Source organism: Coregonus clupeaformis, chromosome 35 (assembly GCF_020615455.1).
Source record: "Coregonus clupeaformis isolate EN_2021a chromosome 35, ASM2061545v1, whole genome shotgun sequence".
Taxonomy (NCBI): Eukaryota; Metazoa; Chordata; class Actinopteri; order Salmoniformes; family Salmonidae; genus Coregonus; species Coregonus clupeaformis.
Genome location: NC_059226.1, coordinates 31,068,059 through 31,090,906, shown reverse-complemented (window position 1 = coordinate 31,090,906; position 22,848 = coordinate 31,068,059). Strand labels below are relative to the sequence as shown.

Here is a 22,848-nt window from a genome sequence, read left to right as displayed (position 1 = left end):
CAGTACATTGCAGAGTACATTGTTGCATGTTGTGATCCCTAATCTGCTATCTCGTTATTGTCAGTTGACAAGGTTACAATGGAGTTGGATGGTTGGTTGTTTATTGCATCACCAACATTTAAGTTTCATGTTTTATTGTCAAGTGCACAAGTACAGTGAAATGCCTCTCTTGCAAGCTCTTTTCCAACGATGCAGTAATCAATATCAGTAGTACTATAAAATAAAGTAAAGTAGAACAAAAACACACAAGAAAATAGAAATTAGAAGAACAGGAGAATGTAAGTAAGTGCCTTCGGAAAGTATTCAGACCCCTTGACTTTTTCCATATTTTGTTACGTTACATGCTTATTCTAAAATTGATTAAATAAATGTTTTCCTCATCAATCTACACACAATACCCCATAATGACAAAGCGAAAACAGTTTTTTTATTTACATAAGTATTCAGACCCTTTGCTATGAGATTCAAAATTGAGCTCAGGTGCATCCTGTTTCTACAACTTGATTGGAGTCCACTTGTGGTAAATTCAATCGATTGGACATGATTTTGAAAGGCACACACCTGTCTATATAAGGTCCCACAGCTGACAGTGCATGTCAGAGCAAAAATCAAGCCATGAGGTCAAAGGAAATGTCCGTAGAGCTCCGAGACAGGATTGTGTCAAGGCACAGATCTGGGGAAGGGTACCAAAAAAGGTCTGCAGCATTGAAGGTCCCCAAGAACACAGTGGCCTCCATCATTCTTAAATGGAAGATGTTTGGAACCACCAAGACTCTTCCTAGAGCTGGCCGCCTGGCCAAACTGATAAATCGGGGGAGAAGGGCCTTGGTCAGGGAGGTGACCAAGAACCTGGTGGTCACTCTGACAGAGCTCTAGAGTTCCTCTGTGGAGATGGGAGAACCTTCCAGAAGGACAACCATCTCTGCATTACGTCTGGAGGAAACCTGGCACCATCCCTACGGTGAAGCATGGTGGTGGCAGCATCATGCTGTGGGATGTTTTTCAGCGGCAGGGACTGGGAGACTAGTCAGGATCGAGGCAAAGATGAACGGAGCAAAGTACAGAGAGATCCTTGATGAAAACCTGCTCCAGAGCGCTCTGGACTTCAGACTGGGGCGAAGGTTCACCTTCCAACAGGACAACGACCCTAAGCACACAGCCAAGACAACGCAGGAGTGGGTTTGGGACAAGTCTCTGATAGTCCTTGAGTGGCCCAGCCACAGCCCGAACTTGAACCCGATCGAACATCTCTGGAGAGACCTGAAAATAGCTTTGCAGCAACGCTCCCCATCCAACCTGACAGAGCTTGAGAGGATCTGCAGAGAAGAATAGGAGAAACTCCCCAAATAAAGGTGTGCCAAGCTTGTAGCGTCATACCCAAGAAGACTCAATGCTGTAATCGCTGCCAAAGGTGCTTCAACAAAGTACTGAGTAAAGGGTCTGAATACTTATGTAAATGTGACATTTCCGTTATTTATTTGTAATAAATTAGCAAACATTTCTAACACCCTGTTTTGCTTTGTCATTATGGGGTATTGTGTGTAGATTGATGAGGGAAAAAAAGATTTTAATCAATTTTAGAATAAGGCTGTAACGTAACAAAATGTGGAAAGATTCAAGGGATCTCAATACTTTCCGAAGGCACTGTATATACAGGGTCAGTTACAGGGTCAGTTCCAATACCATATTTACAATGTGTAGGGATACTGGAGTGGTAGAGGTAGATATGTATAGGGGTAAGGTGACTAGGCATCAGGATATATGATCAACAGAGTAGCAGCAGCGTATATGAGGATTGTATGTGAGTGTGTGCATCCGTGTGTGCGTGTGTATAGAGTCAGTATGAATGTGTGTGTGTGCGTGTGTGTATAGAGTCAGTATGAGTGTGTGTGAGTGTGTGTGTGTGTGTGTGTGTGTGTGTGTGTGTGTGTGTGTGTGTGTAGAGTCAGTATGAATGTGTGTGTGTCCCTGTACTGTATATTTTCACTCTTTCTTTCCTTTCATACATTTGAGATGAATTTTTAATATGTTCATATGCTTGAAGGTTGATATGTTTCCAGTCTTCACCCCTCTACTATTTTTAATCTTTTTTAATATCAGTCCTCCACATTGCTTTGATCCAAGTTGGCATGTGGCGCCCATATCTCTAGAACTTCTTCACCTTTAATCGTCTTCATTCCTCGGTTTCAAGTTGTTATCACTCTCTCACCTCTCTTTCTCCCCCACTATCAGTCTGTAGAAGACATATCCTGTCCTCTCTCACTGTAACTTCTACAGATCAGATCAGTTGTACAAGTTTGAGATAGTGTCTTTCTTCTACCGTACAAAACGTTGTTTCAAGGTTGTCATTGTGTTCCTCTCAGTAGTACTATACAGTGTGTAGTATAATAACTCCACTGTGTTCCTCTCTGTAGTACTATACAGTGTGTAGTATAATAACTCCACTGTGTTCCTCTCTGTAGTACTATACAGTGTGTAGTATAATAACTCCACTGTGTTCCTCTCTGTAGTACTATACAGTGTGTAGTATAATAACTCCACTGTGTTCCTCTCTGTAGTACTATACAGTGTGTAGTATAATAACTCCACTGTGTTCCTCTCTGTAGTACTATACAGTGTGTAGTATAATAACTCCACTGTGTTCCTCTCTGTAGTACTATACAGTGTGTAGTATAATAACTCCACTGTGTTCCTCTCTGTAGTACTATACAGTGTGTAGTATAATAACGCCACTGTGTTCCTCTCTGTAGTACTATACAGTGTGTAGTATAATAACTCCACTGTGTTCCTCTCTGTAGTACTATACAGTGTGTAGTATAATAACTCCACTGTGTTCCTCTCTGTAGTACTATACAGTGTGTAGTATAATAACGCCACTGTGTTCCTCTCTGTAGTACTATACAGTGTGTAGTATAATAACTCCACTGTGTTCCTCTCTGTAGTACTATACAGTGTGTAGTATAATAACTCCACTGTGTTCCTCTCTGTAGTACTATACAGTGTGTAGTATAATAACGCCACTGTGTTCCTCTCTGTAGTACTATACAGTGTGTAGTATAATAACTCCACTGTGTTCCTCTCTGTAGTACTATACAGTGTGTAGTATAATAACTCCACTGTGTTCCTCTCTGTAGTACTATACAGTGTGTAGTATAATAACGCCACTGTGTTCCTCTCTGTAGTACTATACAGTGTGTAGTATAATAACTCCACTGTGTTCCTCTCTGTAGTACTATACAGTGTGTAGTATAATAACTCCACTGTGTTCCTCTCTGTAGTACTATACAGTGTGTAGTATAATAACGCCACTGTGTTCCTCTCTGTAGTACTATACAGTGTGTAGTATAATAACGCCACTGTGTTCCTCTCTGTAGTACTTGTGACGTCACGAGAGGCTACACAGCTTTCAGCGGGATTGCTCAAGTAGTGCAAGGAGACAAGGTTCAAACAAAACAAGGATTTTATTATAGGTCTTGGGAAATTAACGAAAATATAACAAAATTCTGTTCTCTTGTGGCTCTTTAAGGGTTAACAGTTCAGGGATGTCTCTTCCACATCCAAAATCATAATTCTCACTCGCTCAGATAACTTTTCCCCAGCCTTACTGTAGTCCACGTTGCAGCTAGTGGCCAACCCAGCAAAAAGTCCTTCCAAATGTCTCTCCCGTATTTCCACAGGTGCATATATCCAAAGGTGAGTATTTCCCAAAGGTAAGTATCTCCAAATCCTTATATTCCTCATGGAAGTGGACGTGCAGCACTCTTGTCCTCCCGAGAGCCCAGGTCGGAGACTGTGTCTCTTCACTTCCCACACCTTCAGCTCATCAGCTCCTCATTTGTTTCAGCTGCGTGGGAAGATTGGCCATAGAGGGGTGGAGTTCCCGACCATACCAGCAGATGGAGCCATAGCTGTCTGGGTTTGCAGCCCCCTCAGGGGGATGTAACGTCCCTCCAGGACACAGCCTCTCGTGACATCACACATCCCCCTCCTCGGGACCGACGTCCTCGTCGGGGTAAAGGCAGCGAAGAAGGCATCACGCCGGGAGAGGGCGTCCGCATTGCCGTGGTGCTTGCCAGCCTGCTCTCTCTTCAACTCCTCCACCTCTAGGACCAGGGACTCAGCCTCCTGTTGTCTCTCCTTGAGTTTCTTACTGAACGCATCAGCCTTGGTTTTAGCAGAGTTTAGCTTCTGTTGAGCAGCTTTCAGTTCCTTCTCTCTCTCTGCCTCCGCATTCTTCATCTTGTTCTCCAACACCTTGTACTTCTCCTCTGCCTTCTTCTGGACCTCCTTACTACTGCGCAGGGTCTCCTCACACTCCTCGATGGTCCTGCGCAGCCTCTCCAGCTCCTCCTGTTGCTTATGGAAGGAGCTCTGTTGGAGTTTAGCCTGGAGGATATCTAACTCTTCTGTCTTCATGTCTAACTGTTGCTTTAACAAACGATACCTCTCAGCGGTCCCCTTCAGACCAGACAGTTCTTTGTCCAGATTCTGTAGCTCCGTCTCTGTGTCGGTCTGGGCACCTGCCATCCCTATCAGAGCCCGGGCGGGGAGTGAGTAATTCGGAGGATTGCACCGGAGCCTTCCCAGGATGAGTCTTGCCTCTCCGTTTCCGAGGTACTCGGGTTATCCTCTCCTGAGACTCTCTCCAGAGTGGGTAAAAGGCTGGGCAGTCTCGTCCAATTAGGACAGGGACGGGGAGGGAATCAACCACCCCCGCCGTCGTGTGTATGGTTCCCCGTGTGCTGGTCATTGTAAGTTCAGTAATGGGGTATTCTCTGGTGTCCCCATGGACACAGGAAACTGGGAGGACTTTCCCCGGGGGTCAGACACGTTGGGCCCACCAAATCCTTACGCACCAGGGTGGCCCGGCTACCAGAATCCAGTAAGGCCTCCACATCATGGTGATTCACAGTTACCGGGCAGGTGGGGGGTCGATCTGGGCCGCCATCTACGACTCCCAAGAGCGAGGCAAAACGGTGTGTGGGTGCTGAGCTGGAGGACTCCGCAGTGGGCATAGGTTCATCGGCTGGTTTCCCACACTGCCAGGAGATATGTCCCATCTCCCCACACCGGTAACACTGTCGAAGTTTCCCCCCTCCTGGTGTACTCTTCTTGGACCCGCCTGGTTTCTGGCTCCCCCTGGAGCCGGGATAAGTCCTGACGTGGCTGGGTTCGAGACCTTGGGGTCCTTTGGACGGGTTCTTCCCATTTGTGGTGGGGCCGCACTCCTGGGGTCTTTTCGGAAGCATTCAGCATCTCCGCTGTGGCCTGGTACTTTTCCACAGCTTCCACGGTCAGATCAGCCGTGGTCAAGGCCTGTTGACTGATGACCCGTTTTGCCTCATAAGGCAGGGCGCGTGAGGTAACGATCCACCACAACGGCCTCCACCACCGCCGCTGCTGTATTCCTCTGCGGATCCAGCCATTTCCTTGCGATTCGGACAAGTTCATGCATCTGCGCCCGAGGAGGTTGGTCTGGTTGGAAGGTCCAGCTGTGAAAGCGCTGGGCCATACCAAACTTTGTGAGTCCATATCTGCTGAGGATCTCAGACTTCAGGGCATCATAGTCAGTAACCTGGTCAGGGCCCAGGTCCCGGACAGCATTCAGCGATTCCCCGGTTAGAAAGGGGCTAACAGCCCAACCCACTGTTGCTTGGGCCAGGCTTCCCTAGTGGCCGTGGCCTCAAATGCATGCAGGTATGCCTCAATGTCATCGGTAGCTCCCATCTTAGATATAAAGTCACTTGCCTTTATTGGGCGGGTATTTTGGACCACCCTCTGTCTCTGCAACTGCAATTCCTCTGCCTTCAGAAGGTTGGCTTTCTTTTGCTCCTCCAAGAGAGCCACGTTTGCTTGCATCTGGGCTTGCTGGCCAGCAACAAGGGCTTTCAATATGTCCTCCATTTCAGTCGGCGGGGAGCCTACGGCCAACTTGGAAAACTGGGTGATCAAACCTTCGGTATCCTCCTCTGACATGCACTATTAACGCTTGAGCGTGCCCGTATTCTCCACCATCTGTGACGTCACGAGAGGCTACACAGCTTTCAGCGGGATTGCTCAAGTAGTGCAAGGAGACAAGGTTCAAACAAAACAAGGATTTTATTATAGGTCTTGGGAAATTAACGAAAATATAACAAAATTCTGTTCTCTTGTGGCTCTTTAAGGGTTAACAGTTCAGGGATGTCTCTTCCACATCCAAAATCATAATTCTCACTCGCTCAGATAACTTTTCCCCAGCCTTACTGTAGTCCACGTTGCAGCTAGTGGCCAACCCAGCAAAAAGTCCTTCCAAATGTCTCTCCCGTATTTCCACAGGTGCATATATCCAAAGGTGAGTATTTCCCAAAGGTAAGTATCTCCAAATCCTTATATTCCTCATGGAAGTGGACGTGCAGCACTCTTGTCCTCCCGAGAGCCCAGGTCGGAGACTGTGTCTCTTCACTTCCCACACCTTCAGCTCATCAGCTCCTCATTTGTTTCAGCTGCGTGGGAAGATTGGCCATAGAGGGGTGGAGTTCCCGACCATACCAGCAGATGGAGCCATAGCTGTCTGGGTTTGCAGCCCCCTCAGGGGGATGTAACGTCCCTCCAGGACACAGCCTCTCGTGACATCACATACTATACAGTGTGTAGTATAATAACTCCACTGTGTTCCTCTCTGTAGTACTATACAGTGTGTAGTATAATAACTCCACTGTGTTCCTCTCTGTAGTACTATTGTCACGGTTTACTAAGCCAGAACCCAGAAGCAGACCAGGACAAGGTAAGTGGTGTCAAAGGTGAGTGTTTATTTAACTGATCCACGGGTGATGTTGAATAATCCAGGGAACAGAGCGGGCGGCGTGGATGAGTTGTAGAGGGTGCAGTGGTTGGTCCAATGATGGCTCGGCAGCCGCCGACCATCAGGCAGAGGTTGGGTGAAGGTTCCGGACGCAGTGACTGTAGGGAGAACAAAACGGAGGTAAGCATACAACCAGCAAACAAGGTGCAAAACAACAAAACTAATGCTCTAAGCTCTAGGACTGATCCGCTGATAAACATACTGTTCATGGCTAACGATCCGGCAGGGAATGGATGTCAGGTCAGAGCTTATGAAGGTGATGATCAGGGCCAGGTGTGCAGATTGCTGATGGAATGCAGGTGTGGAAATCAGGAGAGCTCCCGCCTAGCAACGTAGCCCGGCAACCAGGCAGGGAGCGTTCCAGAACCCTCGGGAAACTGGAGATCCCGAGCAGAAAAACTAATACACATACAGGAACCGACTCAGACTGCCGGAATCGTTACAGTACCCCCCCTCCGGCCAAACGCCACCGGGCGGACTCCCCGGAGCGCCAGGATGGAGGCGGTAGAAGTCACGAATGAGGTCAGCATCTAGGATCTGTCGCCGCGGAATCCAACTCCTCTCTTCAGGACCATACCCCTCCCAGTCCACGAGATACTGGAAACCCCGGCCCCGCCGTCTGGAATCCATGATCGTCGCACCGTGTAGGCAGGACCACCTCCGATCATCCGAGGAGGAGGAGGAGGAGGCGGAGGAGGCAACAGAGGACTGAGGAAAACAGGCTTGAGGCAGGAGACATGAAAGGTGGGATGGACTCTGAGCGTCCTCGGTAGTTTGAGTCGAACTGCCACCGGATTGATCACCTTCTCCACCACAAACGGACCAATGAACTTCGGTAACAACTTCCTAGACTCAGTCCGTAAAGGAAGATCCCGTGTGGCCAACCAGACCCTATCTCCGATGGTATAGGTGGGAGCGGGGATCCGGCGACGATTCGCCTGGAGCTGATACCGGTCCGAAACTCTAAGGAGTGCCTTTCTGGCCCGATGCCAGGTCCGGTGGCAACGACGAATATGGGCCTGAACAGAGGGCACTGAGAGCTCCTTCTCCTGAGAAGGGAACAAGGGAGGTTGGTAGCCATACAGGCACTGGAAGGGAGACATCCCAGTGGCAGATGTAGGGAGAGTATTGTGGGCATACTCAACCCAAGGCAACTGAGAGACCCAGGAGGTGGGGTTGGAAGAGACAAGGCAGCGTAGCGTGGATTCCATCTTCTGGTTGGCTCTCTCCGCCTGACCATTAGATTGGGGGTGAAAACCAGATGTGAGACTGACTGTAGCTCCAATGGCCAAACAGAAGGACTTCCAGACAGCAGAGGTAAACTGAGGGCCACGGTCGGAAACGATATCACTGGGCAAACCGTGGACCCTGAAAACCTCCCTAACCAGGATCTCGGACGTCTCCGAGGCAGAGGGAAGCTTGGCAATTGGCACAAAGTGGGCGAACTTGCTGAATCTGTCCACGATAGTCAGAACGACCGTGTTCCCCTCAGAAGAGGGCAACCCAGTGACAAAGTCCAGGGCCAGATGCGACCATGGTCGCGGGGGAATAGGAAGGGGGTGAAGTAGTCCAGAGCTGGGCCGATTGGTACTCTTATTCTGCGCACACACTGGACAGGCAGCAACAAAACCCCGAGTATCCTCGGCCATGGCAGGCCACCAAAAAGCGTCTGCGAAGAAACGCCATCGTCCGAGCCACGCCAGGGTGACAAGCCATCTTGCTGGCGTGGGACCATTTGAGGACAGCAGGACGAACCGACTCAGGCACAAACAACCGACCGGGTGGACCGTTACGGGACCGGGCTGCGTCCGAAGGGCCGCCATCACCTCCTCCTCAATCTTCCACATAACTGCTCCCACGACGCAGTTCCGGGGGAGAATTGTCTCGGTCTTGGACCCACTCTCTTCCGTCTTGGAGAACATCCGGGACAAGGCGTCCGCCTTGCCGTTCTTAGATCCAGGTCGGAACGTCAGGGAAAAAATTGAATCGTCCGAAAAACAACGCCCACCTGGCCTGACGGGAGTTGAGACGTCTAGCCGATTGCACGTAAGCAAGATTCTTGTGGTCAGTCCAGACAATAAACGGTTGCTCCGCCCCCTCCAACCAGTGGCGCCACTCCTCCAAGGCAAGTTTCACCGCGAGAAGCTCCCGGTTGCCCACATCGTAGTTCCTCTCCGCAGGCGAAAGGCGACGAGAGTAGTAGGCGCAGGGATGGAGTTTACTGTCCGTGGAGCATCGCTGCGACAGGATGGCGCCAACTCCCACATCAGACGCGTCCACTTCAACGACGAACTGACGGGCCGTGTCCGGTTGAGAGAGAATCGGTGCGTTGGTGAATCGTCTCTTCAAATCCAGAAACGCTCGATCCGCCTCCGGATTCCACTTGAAGGTCCTGATACTGGAAGTCAAGGCAGTTAACGGAGCGGCCACACGGCTGTAATCCCGGATGAATCTGCGGTAGAAATTCGCAAACCCCAAAAATCTCTGGAGCTGCAATCTCGTACCGGGCTGGGCCCATTCCAGAACCGCTCTAACCTTCTCCTGGTCCATCCTAATCTCTCCCCTGGAGATGATGTACCCGAGAAAGGATGTCGTGTGGGCGTGAAACTCGCACTTCTCGGCCTTCACGAACAGGCGATTCTCCAACAATCGCTGCAGAACCTGCCGGACATGCTGGACGTGGTCGGAAGGTTCCTTCGAGAAAGATCAGAATGTCATCCAGGTAAACAAACACAAAGAGACCGATCATATCTCTCAGGACGTCGTTCACCATACTCTGGAATACCGCTGGAGCATTGGTCAGTCCAAACGGCATCACCTGATACTCGAAGTGACCCATCGGTGTATTGAAACCCGTCAACCACTCGTCCCCCCTCTCTGATCCGGACCATGTGATACGCATTGCGTAGGTCTAGTTTGGTGAACACCGTAGCACCCTGTAAGGAGTCGAAGGCAGAGCTCATCAAGGGCAGGGGATACTTGTTCTTGACCGTGATGTCATTCAACCCCCGATAATCAATACACGGTCGAAGAGAGCCATCCTTCTTACCCACAAAGAAGAATCCTGCCCCCCAGGGGTGATGACGAGGGACGAACGAGACCAGCAGCTAGGGACTCCTTGATGTAGGTCTCCAAAGCCTCACGTTCAGGTCGGGAGATACTGTATAACCTTCCCTTGGGGTAGACAGCTCCAGGGAACAGGTTGATGGCACAATCATATGGTCGGTGGGGAGGGAGTGACAGAGCCTTCTGCTTACTGAACACTTCCCCCAAATCGTGATATGTCTCGGGAACCAGGGACAAATCTGGGGGTTTAGCCTCAATCACCTGACTGGGAACCGAATGGGGACAGGCAGTCTTGAGACAGTTAGCATGACAATCAAGGCTCCAACTCGTTACGTTACCTTGCCCGTCACCCAATCGAACGTGGGATTGTGTTCCTTCAGCCAGGGGTATCCAAGGACCAGAGGAACATGGGAAGACGGCAGAATGAAGAATGAAATCATCTCAGAATGATTCCCCCGACAACAGCATCTTAACCGGTTCAGTCCTCATCGTGATACGTGCCAGACTACTGCCGTTCAGAGTGGTCGCTTCAATAGCTTCCGGCAATTGCTCCTTGGAAAGCCCCAGCTGTTCCACCAACTCGGCATCAAGAAAGCTTCCATCGGCACCTGAATCGATAAAAGCGTTAATCGCTAAGCTCTGATTCCTGTTCATAAGGGTAGCCGGGAAACGGGGTCTGACAGAGGTATTGAGAGGTCGAAACTGGCTCGCTAAAAGTCCTCCCAACTTTAGCGAGCCGCGCAGTTTGACGACCGCCGGGAACAGGTGGCGAGGTAATGTCCCGAACCACCACAGTAGAGGCAACAGTTAGTCCTACGTCTGAGTTGGCGTTCCTCCTTGGTTAACCCGTGCCGCCCCTACTTGCATTGGTTCAGAATCGGGAGACAGGACCTCTCCACTAATCCTGTGTGGTGGACGATGATCGACGTATTCTGGTCCAATCACCGACCCGACTGGAACCTGAGAAGCTGATCGATTGGACGGAACCCATTGCTTCTCCCTCCTTCGCTCTCGGACTCGATTATCCACCCGAATAGACAAGGCTACCAAGCTGTCCAGGTCACTAGGCTCCGGATAGGAGATCAACTCATCCTTGAGCTGCTCCGACAGACCCTGGTAAAAGGCAGCTTGCAGAGACTCCTCATTCCACCCACTCTCCACAGCCAACGTCTTGAACTCGATCACGAAGTCGGCCACGCTGCGAGTTCCTTGGCGAAGCGAAAACAGGCGCCTAGCTGCGTCCCTCCCTCGGACGGAATGGTCGAAGAGCTTCCTCATCTCGGCCGTGAACCCCTGGTATGAAGCCATGCAGGGGTCCTGTCGTTCCCAAACGGCTGAAGCCCACTCCAGCGCTCGACCACGCAGCAACTCAATCACAAAGGCTATCCTAGCCTTGTCTGTGGCATAAGAGTAGGGCTGTAGATCGAACACTAACCCACACTGCATAAGGAAAGAACGGCATCTTCCCAGCTCCCCCTCATATTTATCCGGCGTCGGAACCTTGGGCTCACGGAAGGACACAGCTCCAGAAGCGGCAGGCGAGATGGGTGAAACCGGTAGTGGATCCTCCACCGGAAACTTGCGCTGGTTCTGGACCTCCGTCAGACCGGTAGAAAGGTTCCGAACTGCCAACGCGATCTCCTGTAGCTCCGTGCTATGATGGCCCAACATCTTCTCCTGATGGGAAATGGCATGGCGAACAGAGTCCAGGTCCGCTGGGTTCATACTGGCCGGATCGTTCTGTCACGGTTTACTAAGCCAGAACCCAGAAGCAGACCAGGACAAGGTAAGTGGTGTCAAAGGTGAGTGTTTATTTAACTGATCCACGGGTGATGTTGAATAATCCAGGGAACAGAGCGGGCGGCGTGGATGAGTTGTAGAGGGTGCAGTGGTTGGTCCAATGATGGCTCGGCAGCCGCCGACCATCAGGCAGAGGTTGGGTGAAGGTTCCGGACGAGTGACTGTAGGGAGAACAAAACGGAGGTAAGCATACAACCAGCAAACAAGGTGCAAAACAACAAAACTAATGCTCTAAGCTCTAGGACTGATCCGCTGATAAACATACTGTTCATGGCTAACGATCCGGCAGGGAATGGATGTCAGGTCAGAGCTTATGAAGGTGATGATCAGGGCCAGGTGTGCAGATTGCTGATGGAATGCAGGTGTGGAAATCAGGAGAGCTCCCGCCTAGCAACGTAGCCCGGCAACCAGGCAGGGAGCGTTCCAGAACCCTCGGGAAACTGGAGATCCCGAGCAGAAAAACTAATACACATACAGGAACCGACTCAGACTGCCGGAATCGTTACAACTATACAGTGTGTAGTATAATAACTCCACTGTGTTCCTCTCTGTAGTACTATACAGTGTGTAGTATAATAACTCCACTGTGTTCTACTCTATTTGTCTTTCTCTCCTCTGTCAGGTTCGGCTCAGCTGTCAGAACTTGGAGGGAGAGGTTGGCCCCCCCCACACCAGAGAACCTGCAGGAAGCCTGGCAGTAAGGTCCTTGAAGTGTGTGTGTGTGTGTGTGTGTGTGTGTGTGTGTGTGTGTGTGTGTGTGTGTGTGTGTGTGTGTGTGTGTGTGTGTGTGTGTGTGTGTGTGTGTGTGTGTGTGTAAGCCTGGCTGTGAGGCTGTCTTATGTTTCTGTCTGGTGTCTCTGCTTTTGAGGGCTCTTTGCTGTTCTCTCTCTCTCTCGCTCTATCTCTCTCTCTCTCTCTCTCTCTCACTGTCTTTCCCTGGTCTCTAGCTCTACTTCAGTAGAGAGGCAGTTCTCTGCTGGTGTGGAGACTGGAGAGACTTCACATACTGCTTTAGTCACATGCTATGCAGTGACGTCGTTCAAAAGTATTTCAAAGTGTGTGTGTGTGCGTGTGTGCGTGCATGCATTTGTGCATCCGTGTGTGTGTGCGTTTGCGTGTGTGTGTGCCTTTGTGCATGTGCGTATATTTGTGAGTGTGTGTGCAAGCATGCTTGCGTGTGTGTATGTGTGTTTGCGTGGCTGCACACGGATGTGTATGGCTCTGACCATGTGTCTCTCTCTCCTCCAGGTGGGTCCAGGGTTTACAGTGTTCCGGGAGCAGGAACACCATGGCTGCTCTGAGGCTGCTTCTGGAGGGGGACCTCCATGGGGGTGGGACACCCCCACCCTCTCCCTCTCCCTCTCCCTCTCCTCTTCTCCCTCCGTCCCCCCCTCTCATCCAGGGCCTCTACCTCTTCACCAGCGGAGTGCCTGACCAGGAAATGGTATGACACTGTCCTGGCAGCAGTTTTATCAGTTGGTGATGATGACTGATAATGGTGAACATTAGAACTGGTATAGGAAGAGCTGATCTGAAATCAGTTCTTAGGCGCAGAGAGTAACCATACTGTTACACTGGCTGTACTTCATCCCAACAGGGCACTATAATAGAGACATGCTTCCCTCTGGTGCCCTCTGCTGCTGGAAACTGCTTAATGCGCTAGCTAGGTGTCACTAATATACTGCGCCTACATATTCATATGCCCATGGTTGTTCCCAGGCAATGGTGTCTTCATATGTGTCAGAGCGCTGCAGTGGCCTGCCTCTACGTCTCCACGTCTGTCTGTTCACTGGAGAGGAGACAGAGGCACAGACGGGGGGTTGCCCTCCACCTCGCCATGCCACCAGGGAGGAGACTGCGGGGGCACTGAGGGAACTGGCACAAGCTGGCAACGGACGCTTCCACTGGATCAGTGAGACAGGTACGCAAGAATTCACACACACATACACACACACACACAAAATCTTAATGAAATACTTCAGAAAGTGCTATGGAAAAATAGATTGACCCACCATGAAGTGGCACCTTGAAGAAATGAGCGCTGGTGATGACGGTAGAAGTAGAAACACTTACCCACCACAGAGGTGATTACTTCCTGGAGAGGCTACCAGCCAGCTGTGTGAACCCACTGATCCCCCAGCTAATGTCCCATTCAACAGTTACAGTTGAAGTCGGAAGTTTAAATACACTTAGGTTGGAGTCATTAAAACTCGTTTTTCAACCACTCCACAAATTTCTTGTTAACAAACTATAGTTTTGGCAAGTCGGTTAGGACATCTACTTTGTGCATGACACAAGTAATTTTTCCAACAATTGTTTACAGACAGATTATTTAACTTATAATTCACTCTATCACAATTCCAGTGGGTCAGAAGTTTACATACACTAAGTTAACTGTGCCTTTAAACAGCTTGGAGAATTCCAGAAAATGATGTCAGGGCTTTAGAACCTTCTGATAGGCTAATTGACATCATTTGAGTCAATTGGAGGTGTACCTGTGGATGTATTTGAAGGCCTACCTTCAAACGCAGTGCCTCTTTGCTTGACATCATGGGAAAATCAAAAGAAATCAGCCAAGACCTCAGAAAAAGAATTGTAGACCTCCACAAGTCTGGTTCATCCTTGGGAGCAATTTCCAAACGCCTGAAGGTACCACGTTCAGCTGTACAAACAATAGTACCCAAGCATTACTGGGTGATCTGAAAAGTCATAGTCAATCGATCAATAATATAATAATACTTTTAGCAAAAATGTTAATTTTTAATTCACAATCTGTAGAAACAATGAGAATAGAAAGGTTCAGAATTTTTGTAAAACATCACAGTACAGTTGAAATATATATGGCAAATAGAAATCCTGTATGGATGGTGTTAAGAGATAGATGGGAGGTGTTGAATGGAGCTGAAGGATGGGACTAATAACAACTAACAACAAAATAATAACAAGATAACTAATAATGTAAGCATACAGTGTCCATAATAAGTATATAGGTTGTATGTTGGGAGCTTTTGGGAAAGAGCACAGTTAGAAAGATATGGCATATAGAAGCAAACCGGATGGACATCATGAAAATGATCGAAGAGGTTGAGAGTAGAAGTTCAGGAGAAAAAAAAAATATATATATAATTATTGTAAAATTGACTGTGTCCATAAAATGTAGATAGTAAGTATAAGCTGGAAGTAGAGGCCTAAGCATTGTTGTTCACTAGTTTACCCCAAGTAGGGAAAGGGTGGCGGGGTTGGAAAGTAATAAAGGGGAATATATATATAAAAAACATGGGGGATTGGAAGTGATGCAGACAATTACATTGATGGAAGTTACAATCTATCTGCAATATTAAGCTGATCTACCCCCCCCCAAAAAATAAAAAAATCTAAAACAATAGTACCCAAGTAAAAAAAAAACATCTGTCGATGTGCCCTTGAGCAAGGCACTTAACCCTAATTGCTCCTGTAAGTCGCTCTGTATAAGAGCGTCTGCTAAATGAAAGAAAAAAAAAATTACAAAAAAATGTGTAAACACCATGGGACCACACAGCCGTCATTCCGCTCAGGAAGGAGACGCGTTCTGTATCCTAGAGATGAACGTACTTTGGTGCGAAAAGTGCAAATCAATCCCAGAACAACAGCAAAGGACCTTGTGAAGATGCTGGAGGAAACAGGTACAAAAGTATCTATATCCACAGTAAAACGAGTCCTATATCAACATAACCTGAAAGGCCGCTCAGCAAGGAAGAAGCAACTGCTCCAAAACCGCCATAAAAAAGCCAGACTACGGTTTGCAACTGCACATGGGGACAAAGATCGTACTTTTTGGAGAAATGTCCTCTGGTCTGATGAAACAAAAATAGAACTGTTTGGCCATGATGACCATTGTTATGTTTGGAGGAAAAAGGGGGTACCTTGCAAGCCGAAGAACACCATCCCAACCGTGAAGCACGGGGGTGGAAGTATCATGCTGTGGGGGTGCTTTGCTGCAGGAGGGACTGGTGCACTTCACAAAATAGATGGCATCATGAGGAAGGAAATTATGTGGATATAATGAAGCAAAATCTCAAGACATCAGTCAGGAAGTTAAAGCTTGGTCGCAAATGGGTCTTCCAAATGGACAATGACCCCAAGCATACTTCCAAAGTTGTGGCAAAATGGCTTAAGGACAACAAAGTCAAGGTATTGGAGTGGCCATCACAAAGCCCTGACCTCAATCATATAGAAAATGTGTGGGCAGAACTGAAAAGGCGTGTGCGAGCAAGGAGGCCTACAAACCTGACTCAGTTACACCAGCTCTGTCAGGAGGAATGGGCCAAAATTCACCCAACTTATTGTGGGAAGCTTGTGGAAGGCTACCCGAAACGTTTGACCCAAGTTAAACAATTTAAAGGCAATGCTACCAAATACTAATTGAGTGTATGTAAACTTCTGACCCACTGGGAATGTGATGAAATAAATAAAAGCTGAAATATATCATTCTCTCTACTATTATTCTGACATTTCACATTCTTAAAATAAAGTGGTGATCCTAACTGACCTAAGGGAATTTTTACTAGGATTAAATGTCAGGAATTGTGAAAAACTGAGTTTAAATGTATTTGGCTAAGGTGTATGTAAACTTCCGACTTCAACTGTACTCCTTCTATACAGTGTGTGTGTGTGTGTGTGTGTAAGTTGCCTGTGTGTGTGTGTGTGTGTGTATGCATGTTGCCTGTCTGACTGTGTGTGTGTGTGTATGTATGCATGTTGCGTGTGCGTGTGTGTGTGTATGTATGCGTGTGTGTGTGTGTGTGTTATGCTGGGTGGAAACCCTGAGCCCTGGTCTGTCCTGTCCTCTCCCTGCAGGCATCCTGGAGAGCGATGACATCACTGCTCTGATTGGAGAGATGGAGAGGGCTGCTAATTATTGTCAGAAGGTGAGATTGGAACAGCATGAGGAAGGGAGAGTGCTAAACAGCACAATCTGTCCTAAACTGCTCAAAACATTTAGATTCAGATACTAGTCATATGTATTCATAACATACTGTAAGGTATTCTGTTTACATTCTTTTTATTTTAAAAAATTACTTCAACCGCTTTAACATTGTAAGACTGGCATTGCAAATAGATCCATTGCTAGTTAATGGATGACCTCTATCTCTTTGTATTTCTGTGTGTGGCTCCAGAGCTCCATGCTGGTGGACTCCCTGACCCAGAAGTCTGGCTGTAGGTGCCCAGGGGATAATCTCTCTCCTGGGGACAAAGCACCGGCCCAGCCCCCCCTTGCCTGGAGACGCAGAGACGGACCACTGCCCCCACCGCGACCCACAGCACTCACCCTCGCCAGGCTGGTTAGAGCACACACACACGAACACACACACTTGTATTTTCTCCTCTTTGTCCTCTCTCATTTCAACATCAAACAACGCTTTCAACTTTTATTTCTCAACTCTCAACTAACAAACAGAATATCAGATGAAAGAGGGAGTGAAATTATTTTAGAAATGCCTCATCTTCGGCCGAGATAAAGTAGGCTGCTAATAAATATGGAGTGGATGTTATAATGTTTTATGTCGATGCTACATAAGACTGCATGAACGCATTTATGAAGATTATATAAACATATGTAGGGCATTATGACACTTTATGTCATGCAAATAAAGGTTTTATGAATGCTTTATGCTACATATCACCACTCCAAGTAAAGGGTCACATAAGTCTTTTTTTTCTGCTGATAGCAAATGAAGGAAGGCCGAGCAAACGAGCGTTTCTACTCTCAGAAGGCTCTCACATGGCGTCCCAGCAGTGCCACATCTGCTATCCCACCGGGTGAGTCAGCATTCTAGCCTGGTTAAACCAGACTGAATCAGTTTTAATGCCAGGCTGGAAGTTTACCACCGGTACCTAAGTGAACCTTCCCCCTTGGGTGACTGAAAGTCCAGTTGAGTGGAGGTTCTATCTGAGGTGAGTGTCAGGCAAGGGCTAGAGCAGGGCCGAGTTCATTAGGCACCAAACAGAAGCAAACGGTCTGAAACATGGAGTGCCAGACAGAGCAACTATCACCTTTCTGTGCAACAGTACCAGTTTAGTGCTACTCTGGTCCCAACCCCACTCAAAGCGAGAGACAGACTAAAAGTGAATAAACTATTAATCAAATGGAGGATGTCTCCAGTTCATCAAAGTCCTTTACATGAGGAATTAAATCCATGTTGGGTCGGTAAGGTGTTACCCGTATTTCCAAAGGGTATGTTGACCTGCACTTTATCTTTCTCTCTACAGATGCTGTGTGTCTTCAAGATGCTTTTAAAGATGTGAAGAGTAGACTAGGGCTTTGTCCCAAATGGCACCCTTTTCCCTATATTGTGCACTACTTTTGACCAGAGCCCTATGGGCTATATAGGGAATAGGGTGGCGTTTGAGACACAGCCTAGCAGTCACTTAGGTCTTGTTTTTCTCAGTAGTTAGGTGAGGTACATCACCACCCCGTCAGCCAGGGTTAGGGTTTCTCCCCTCAGGTACATCACCACCCCGTCAGCCAGGGTTAGGGTTTCTCCCCTCAGGTACATCACCACCCCGTCAGCCAGGGTTAGGGTTTCTCCCCTCAGGTACATCACCACCCCGTCAGCCAGGGTTAGGGTTTCTCCCCTCAGGTACATCACCACCCCGTCAGCCAGGGTTAGGGTTTCTCCCCTCAGGTACATCACCACCCCGTCAGCCAGGGTTAGGGTTTCTCCCCTCAGGTACATCACCACCCCGTCAGCCAGGGTTAGGGTTTCTCCCCTCAGGTACATCATCACCCTGTCAGCCAGGGTTAGGGTTTCTCCCCTCAGTGTACTGAATGAAGGATGACTCAGCTCTATTTTTGTCCTCTCCTAAAACGTCACCTGTTTACCTCAGATTAGCGCTGTTGTTGTTATTGTATTTTTTATTTTTTTACTTTGTGTTTTCCCAGGGATACACACATGGGATGAACCGTTGTGTTTTGATAATACAGAACTGTAAATGTTTTTATAAAGTGGTAGCTGATTTTCAAGTTTAAATGATTGTATGATGTAAAATTGGTATAGCCTTTTATTAGTTAGCTTGTTTGTTTGTTGTGTCTCCTTCAGCACAGCCCATGACTGGTTGGGGTCCAGTAGAGACTAAAGCCAAGCAGAGGAAGCCTTCTCAGGTCTCTCAGTCTGTGTTCTACCTGGAAGATGGTAACTTGGGTAAGAGTGTGTATGTGTCTGTCTGTCTGTCTGTGTGTGTGTGTGTTGACCTTTTGGGTTGTGATTTAATTTTCCCTCTTGTCTTGCACTAGGTGTGGTGTTCAAGTCCTACCCCAAACCTAAAAGTGTCCGAAAGTCCATCCCCTTAGTGACTCTGCCAAAGCAGGAAGAGATCTGCTCAACCAAACGGGTGCAGTATGAGATATGCATGCCAATCATCAAGTCAACCAATCAGATTGATCTATTCATTCATCTAACAGCAGCCGCCTTATTTAAATGCTCTAATTATAAGTCACTCTGATAAGGCAATGTGCTAGAAATGTGTGTGTGTGTGTGTGTGGGGGGGTAATACACTTTTCTTGTTGTATTCTCTCTCACTTCTGGTATTTTTTTCTCATATGTCTCTTGGCCCTGACTTGTAGTGGCTGAAGAGGTTCAGTATTAAGAAGCAGAAGCTTGACCTCTATAAGCTGGTGTCTGGACCTGACTGTACTCATCATAAGAAGCTGGTCCCCTCGGTCCTCAAGAGAGTGTCTGCCAAATACTGCTCCATCTTCCCCAGTGTCCACATCAACGTGAGTCAGAGGAGAATGGCTTCAATAACATATTTTGGCATGAATACAAATTAAAATACTACCAACTAAGTACAAGTTCAAGTACGAGTACAAATGTCCAATGCAGCCAAATGCTGAAAAATTAATTAATTAATTAAATAAAAATAACAGGTTATCCAACCAGCTACCTATCCACATAGTGCCACTCACATGCTGGTCTGAGCCTCCTGTCTTTCTCTATCTGTGGTTGTTGTTTCAGGGGATGGTGAAGCACCTGCAGCTGACTCCAGCAGAGTTAAAACAGTACCTGACTCAGACTGAGAGACTCCTGCAGCGCTACACACAGAGGCTGCAATGGCTGCTCTCCGGTATGCCTCTCTCTCGCTCTCTGTCACTTTCTCTGTATCTTGTCTGTCTCTGTTCTAGTCATTCTAATTATATGGTACCAAAATACTGAAATATCTATGAATGCTTGATTGAAGGTTGAAGTAACCCTAGTGTCTGGCTCCTTCCGCTCCCTTCCTCCCCAGGTAGCAGGCGTGTGTTTGGGGCGGTGCTGGAGAGGGAGGTGTGTGTGCTGCTGGATGTGTCCGGCTCAATGGCTCCCTGCCTGGGGGAGCTGAAGACCAAGCTGGCCTCTCTCATTTGGGAACAGCTGCATCACAACACAGTCAGGTAAACTGAACCTAAAAATATTTGCTTACCCCTGGACACTTCCACTGTTGACTATCCCAGAAAAATTATGAAAAAGGAACACTGTGTCGGCCTAGACAAACAGGCTGACGTTACTCTTTCTAACCATCTGTCTGTTTCATAGAGGAAAATTACAGTCAAGGATGACAGATACTTCATCTTTCAGGGAAGGTTGTGTCCATAGAAATAAAATGTCATTCTAGTTCTGTGGTTGTTACTACTGTAACTTAGGTTCATTTTGTTCATATAACCATCTTACCCCTGCTACGCTCACACCCATTGGTTAGTGTCATATCTAACCCCAGACCCCCTCCCTGACTGTGTCCCAGATTCTCTCTGCTGGCGTTCTCCGAGGGGGTGAAGGTGTGGCACCCGGCACTGCAGGAGCCTACAGAGGAGGCATGCCGCGACGCGGTGCAGTGGGCATATCAGCTAAACACCCACGGGGGAACCAACACTCTGGAGGCCCTGCAGGTGAGGGTTTCAGTAATAACTGGCTATGCCATGTTATAACCTCTGTATGTATGTTCCCCAGACTGGTTGAGTGTTTGAGGACAGTGTGGGCCTGTACCTGCTGTTCTTGTTGCCTGGCTATGTCATGTTAACCAATTATGTTTATATAATCATGTTATAACCTCTGTATGTATGCTCCTCGTCATGTTATAACGTCTGTATGTATGCTCCCCAGACTGGCTGTGGGTTTGGGGACAGTGTGGGCCTGTACCTGCTGAGTGATGGGAAGCCAGATTCCAGCTGCAGCCTGGTGCTGAAAGAGACAGAGAGACTGACCACAGGGAACCACATCACTATCCACACTGTCTCATTCAACTGCACAGACAGGTCTGACTATATGATTGATTGAACAAAAAAAAAAAAAACATTGTAAAGTGGTTATCCCACTGGCTATAAGGTGAATGCACCAATTTGTAAGTCGCTCTGGATAAGAGCGTCTGCTAAATGACGTAAATGTAAATGTAAATGTTGATTTGAACATTGATTGATTTGTACATTTAATATGTTACACAATGACGCTCACTACGTGCACTAAGAATAGTGGGCTGGACCAACCAATTATTTAGAATGTAAATAATTGGATAGACTGGGGAGGGCCTGGCGCACCCATAAAATAACCCATATCAGTGTCACACTGCATGTATTACTATTATTCTGACAGCTCAGCCAATGACTTTCTGAAGAAGCTGGCCCACCAAACTGGGGGTCGGTACCACCGCTGTCATGACAATGTGGATGCGCTCAGTGGGCTGTTGGAATCGGGCCTTAGTGATGGAGATGTGAGTAGACACACACACCCACACAAACGCACGTACGCATGTATGCACACCTGAGCGTCATAGCCTCTGGGCTATTAGTCAAACACTGAACCAGCTTTCCCTGTCTCATACCAGTCAGGGGTACAAAGGACGAGTGCACAGTAGAGACAGATATACAAGTTTAAGGGAGACCTATTGTGAACTGATTCCAACAGGAACCTACCCTGGCGGCCCTCGAGGGAGATGACTTGAGGAGACTGGCTCAGGAAATTGACAAACTGAGACATATCCGGAAACAGGCACAGGTCTTCAGGTTTGTCTTACAGTGAGCTAATTGGTTCAATTTTGCATAAAAACTCTGTTGTCCATGACTGACCTTGACCTGTTTTTGACAGAGAAATCATTTTGGAAAAGAAGAATCCAGAGGAAACAACAAGAATCAACAAACAGTCTGGATTACTGTAAACCCAAGAACTTGACTTCAATGATTTTATATACACATTTGTAATTCAGATTTATAATTACTAAATATATGAAGAAAGTGGTTTTTACAAGATTATAACCAGTGTGCAAGAATTTAGTCGGATTAACCATATACTGTACACAGTTCTATTTGACCTAATTTGGGTGTGCAGTATGCTTTGTTCAGATTGACAAACCTCTGCATTTCTTAATTTAAAGCTAGAATCCTTAGTTGCTACATCCATTTATAGACTTTGAAATTATTGATACCCATTGATTCTTGAAGAATATAACTTATAAATGCCTCATGAACTTATTTTAACTGTCATACCCCATCAGAACCCAAGCTTGTTTTACTCCAATGTTTGTAAACAAAGTAAATGTAAACAAACACTGTATAGCCTCAAAATTATAATTAGATATCATGGATGGTCAGTCCTTGCATCCATAGCTCTGTCTATTTGAGAGTGGTTACATTTCTCCAGGCCCATCCCTCAGCTTTTTACCAAAACAGAGGCGGAGCTGACCGCTTTGTTATTGTTTCTCTAGCTTGAACTAAAAACAGCTATTAACCTTATTGTGTTTTATTGTGTTATATTGTTTCTATGTACTACTATACATATCGGCATGAATAAAACAAATTATTCCATGATGTCTGTTATAAATAATATGAACATGCCTGATATAAGCATGCCTAATATGAGAATGCCTAATATGAACAGGAGGGGACTGAGCACACACCACTGAGGGGCACCCGTGTTGAGGATCAGCGTGGCAGATGTGTTGTTACCTACCCTTACCACCTGGGGGCGGCCCGTCAGGAAGTCCAGGATCCAGTTGCAGAGGGAGGTGTTTAGTCCCAGGGTCCTTAGCTTAGTGACGAGCTTTGAGGGCACTATGGTGTTGAACACTGAGCTGTAGTCAATGAATAGCATTCTCACGTAGGTGTTCCTCTTGTCCAGGTGGGAAAGGGCAATGTG

General features: G+C 47.5%; 1 protein-coding gene across 2 annotated transcripts in view; it reads left to right on the top strand.

Moving 5' to 3' along the window:
- Positions 1–22,209, top strand: part of vwa3a (von Willebrand factor A domain containing 3A) — a 35,831-nt gene extending 13,622 nt beyond the window's left edge. The window contains exons 17-32 of one of the 2 annotated variants that reach the window (XM_041864302.2): positions 12,330–12,404; positions 12,956–13,151; positions 13,427–13,628; positions 16,544–16,614; positions 16,864–17,028; positions 17,416–17,506; positions 18,787–18,888; positions 18,981–19,078; positions 19,311–19,463; positions 19,702–19,810; positions 19,973–20,117; positions 20,465–20,609; positions 20,824–20,975; positions 21,310–21,427; positions 21,622–21,719; positions 21,802–22,209. In XM_041864302.2, the coding sequence (XP_041720236.2) occupies positions 12,330–12,404; positions 12,956–13,151; positions 13,427–13,628; positions 16,544–16,614; positions 16,864–17,028; positions 17,416–17,506; positions 18,787–18,888; positions 18,981–19,078; positions 19,311–19,463; positions 19,702–19,810; positions 19,973–20,117; positions 20,465–20,609; positions 20,824–20,975; positions 21,310–21,427; positions 21,622–21,719; positions 21,802–21,871 (1,990 nt within the window). In that variant the 3' untranslated portion in view covers positions 21,872–22,209. Of the gene's footprint in view, positions 1–12,329; positions 12,405–12,955; positions 13,152–13,426; positions 13,629–16,543; positions 16,615–16,863; positions 17,029–17,415; positions 17,507–18,786; positions 18,889–18,980; positions 19,079–19,310; positions 19,464–19,701; positions 19,811–19,972; positions 20,118–20,464; positions 20,610–20,823; positions 20,976–21,309; positions 21,428–21,621; positions 21,720–21,801 lie in introns of those variants that run through there. The other variant, XM_041864303.2, reaches the window with a different exon arrangement.
- The last annotated feature ends 639 nt before the right edge of the window (positions 22,210–22,848 follow it).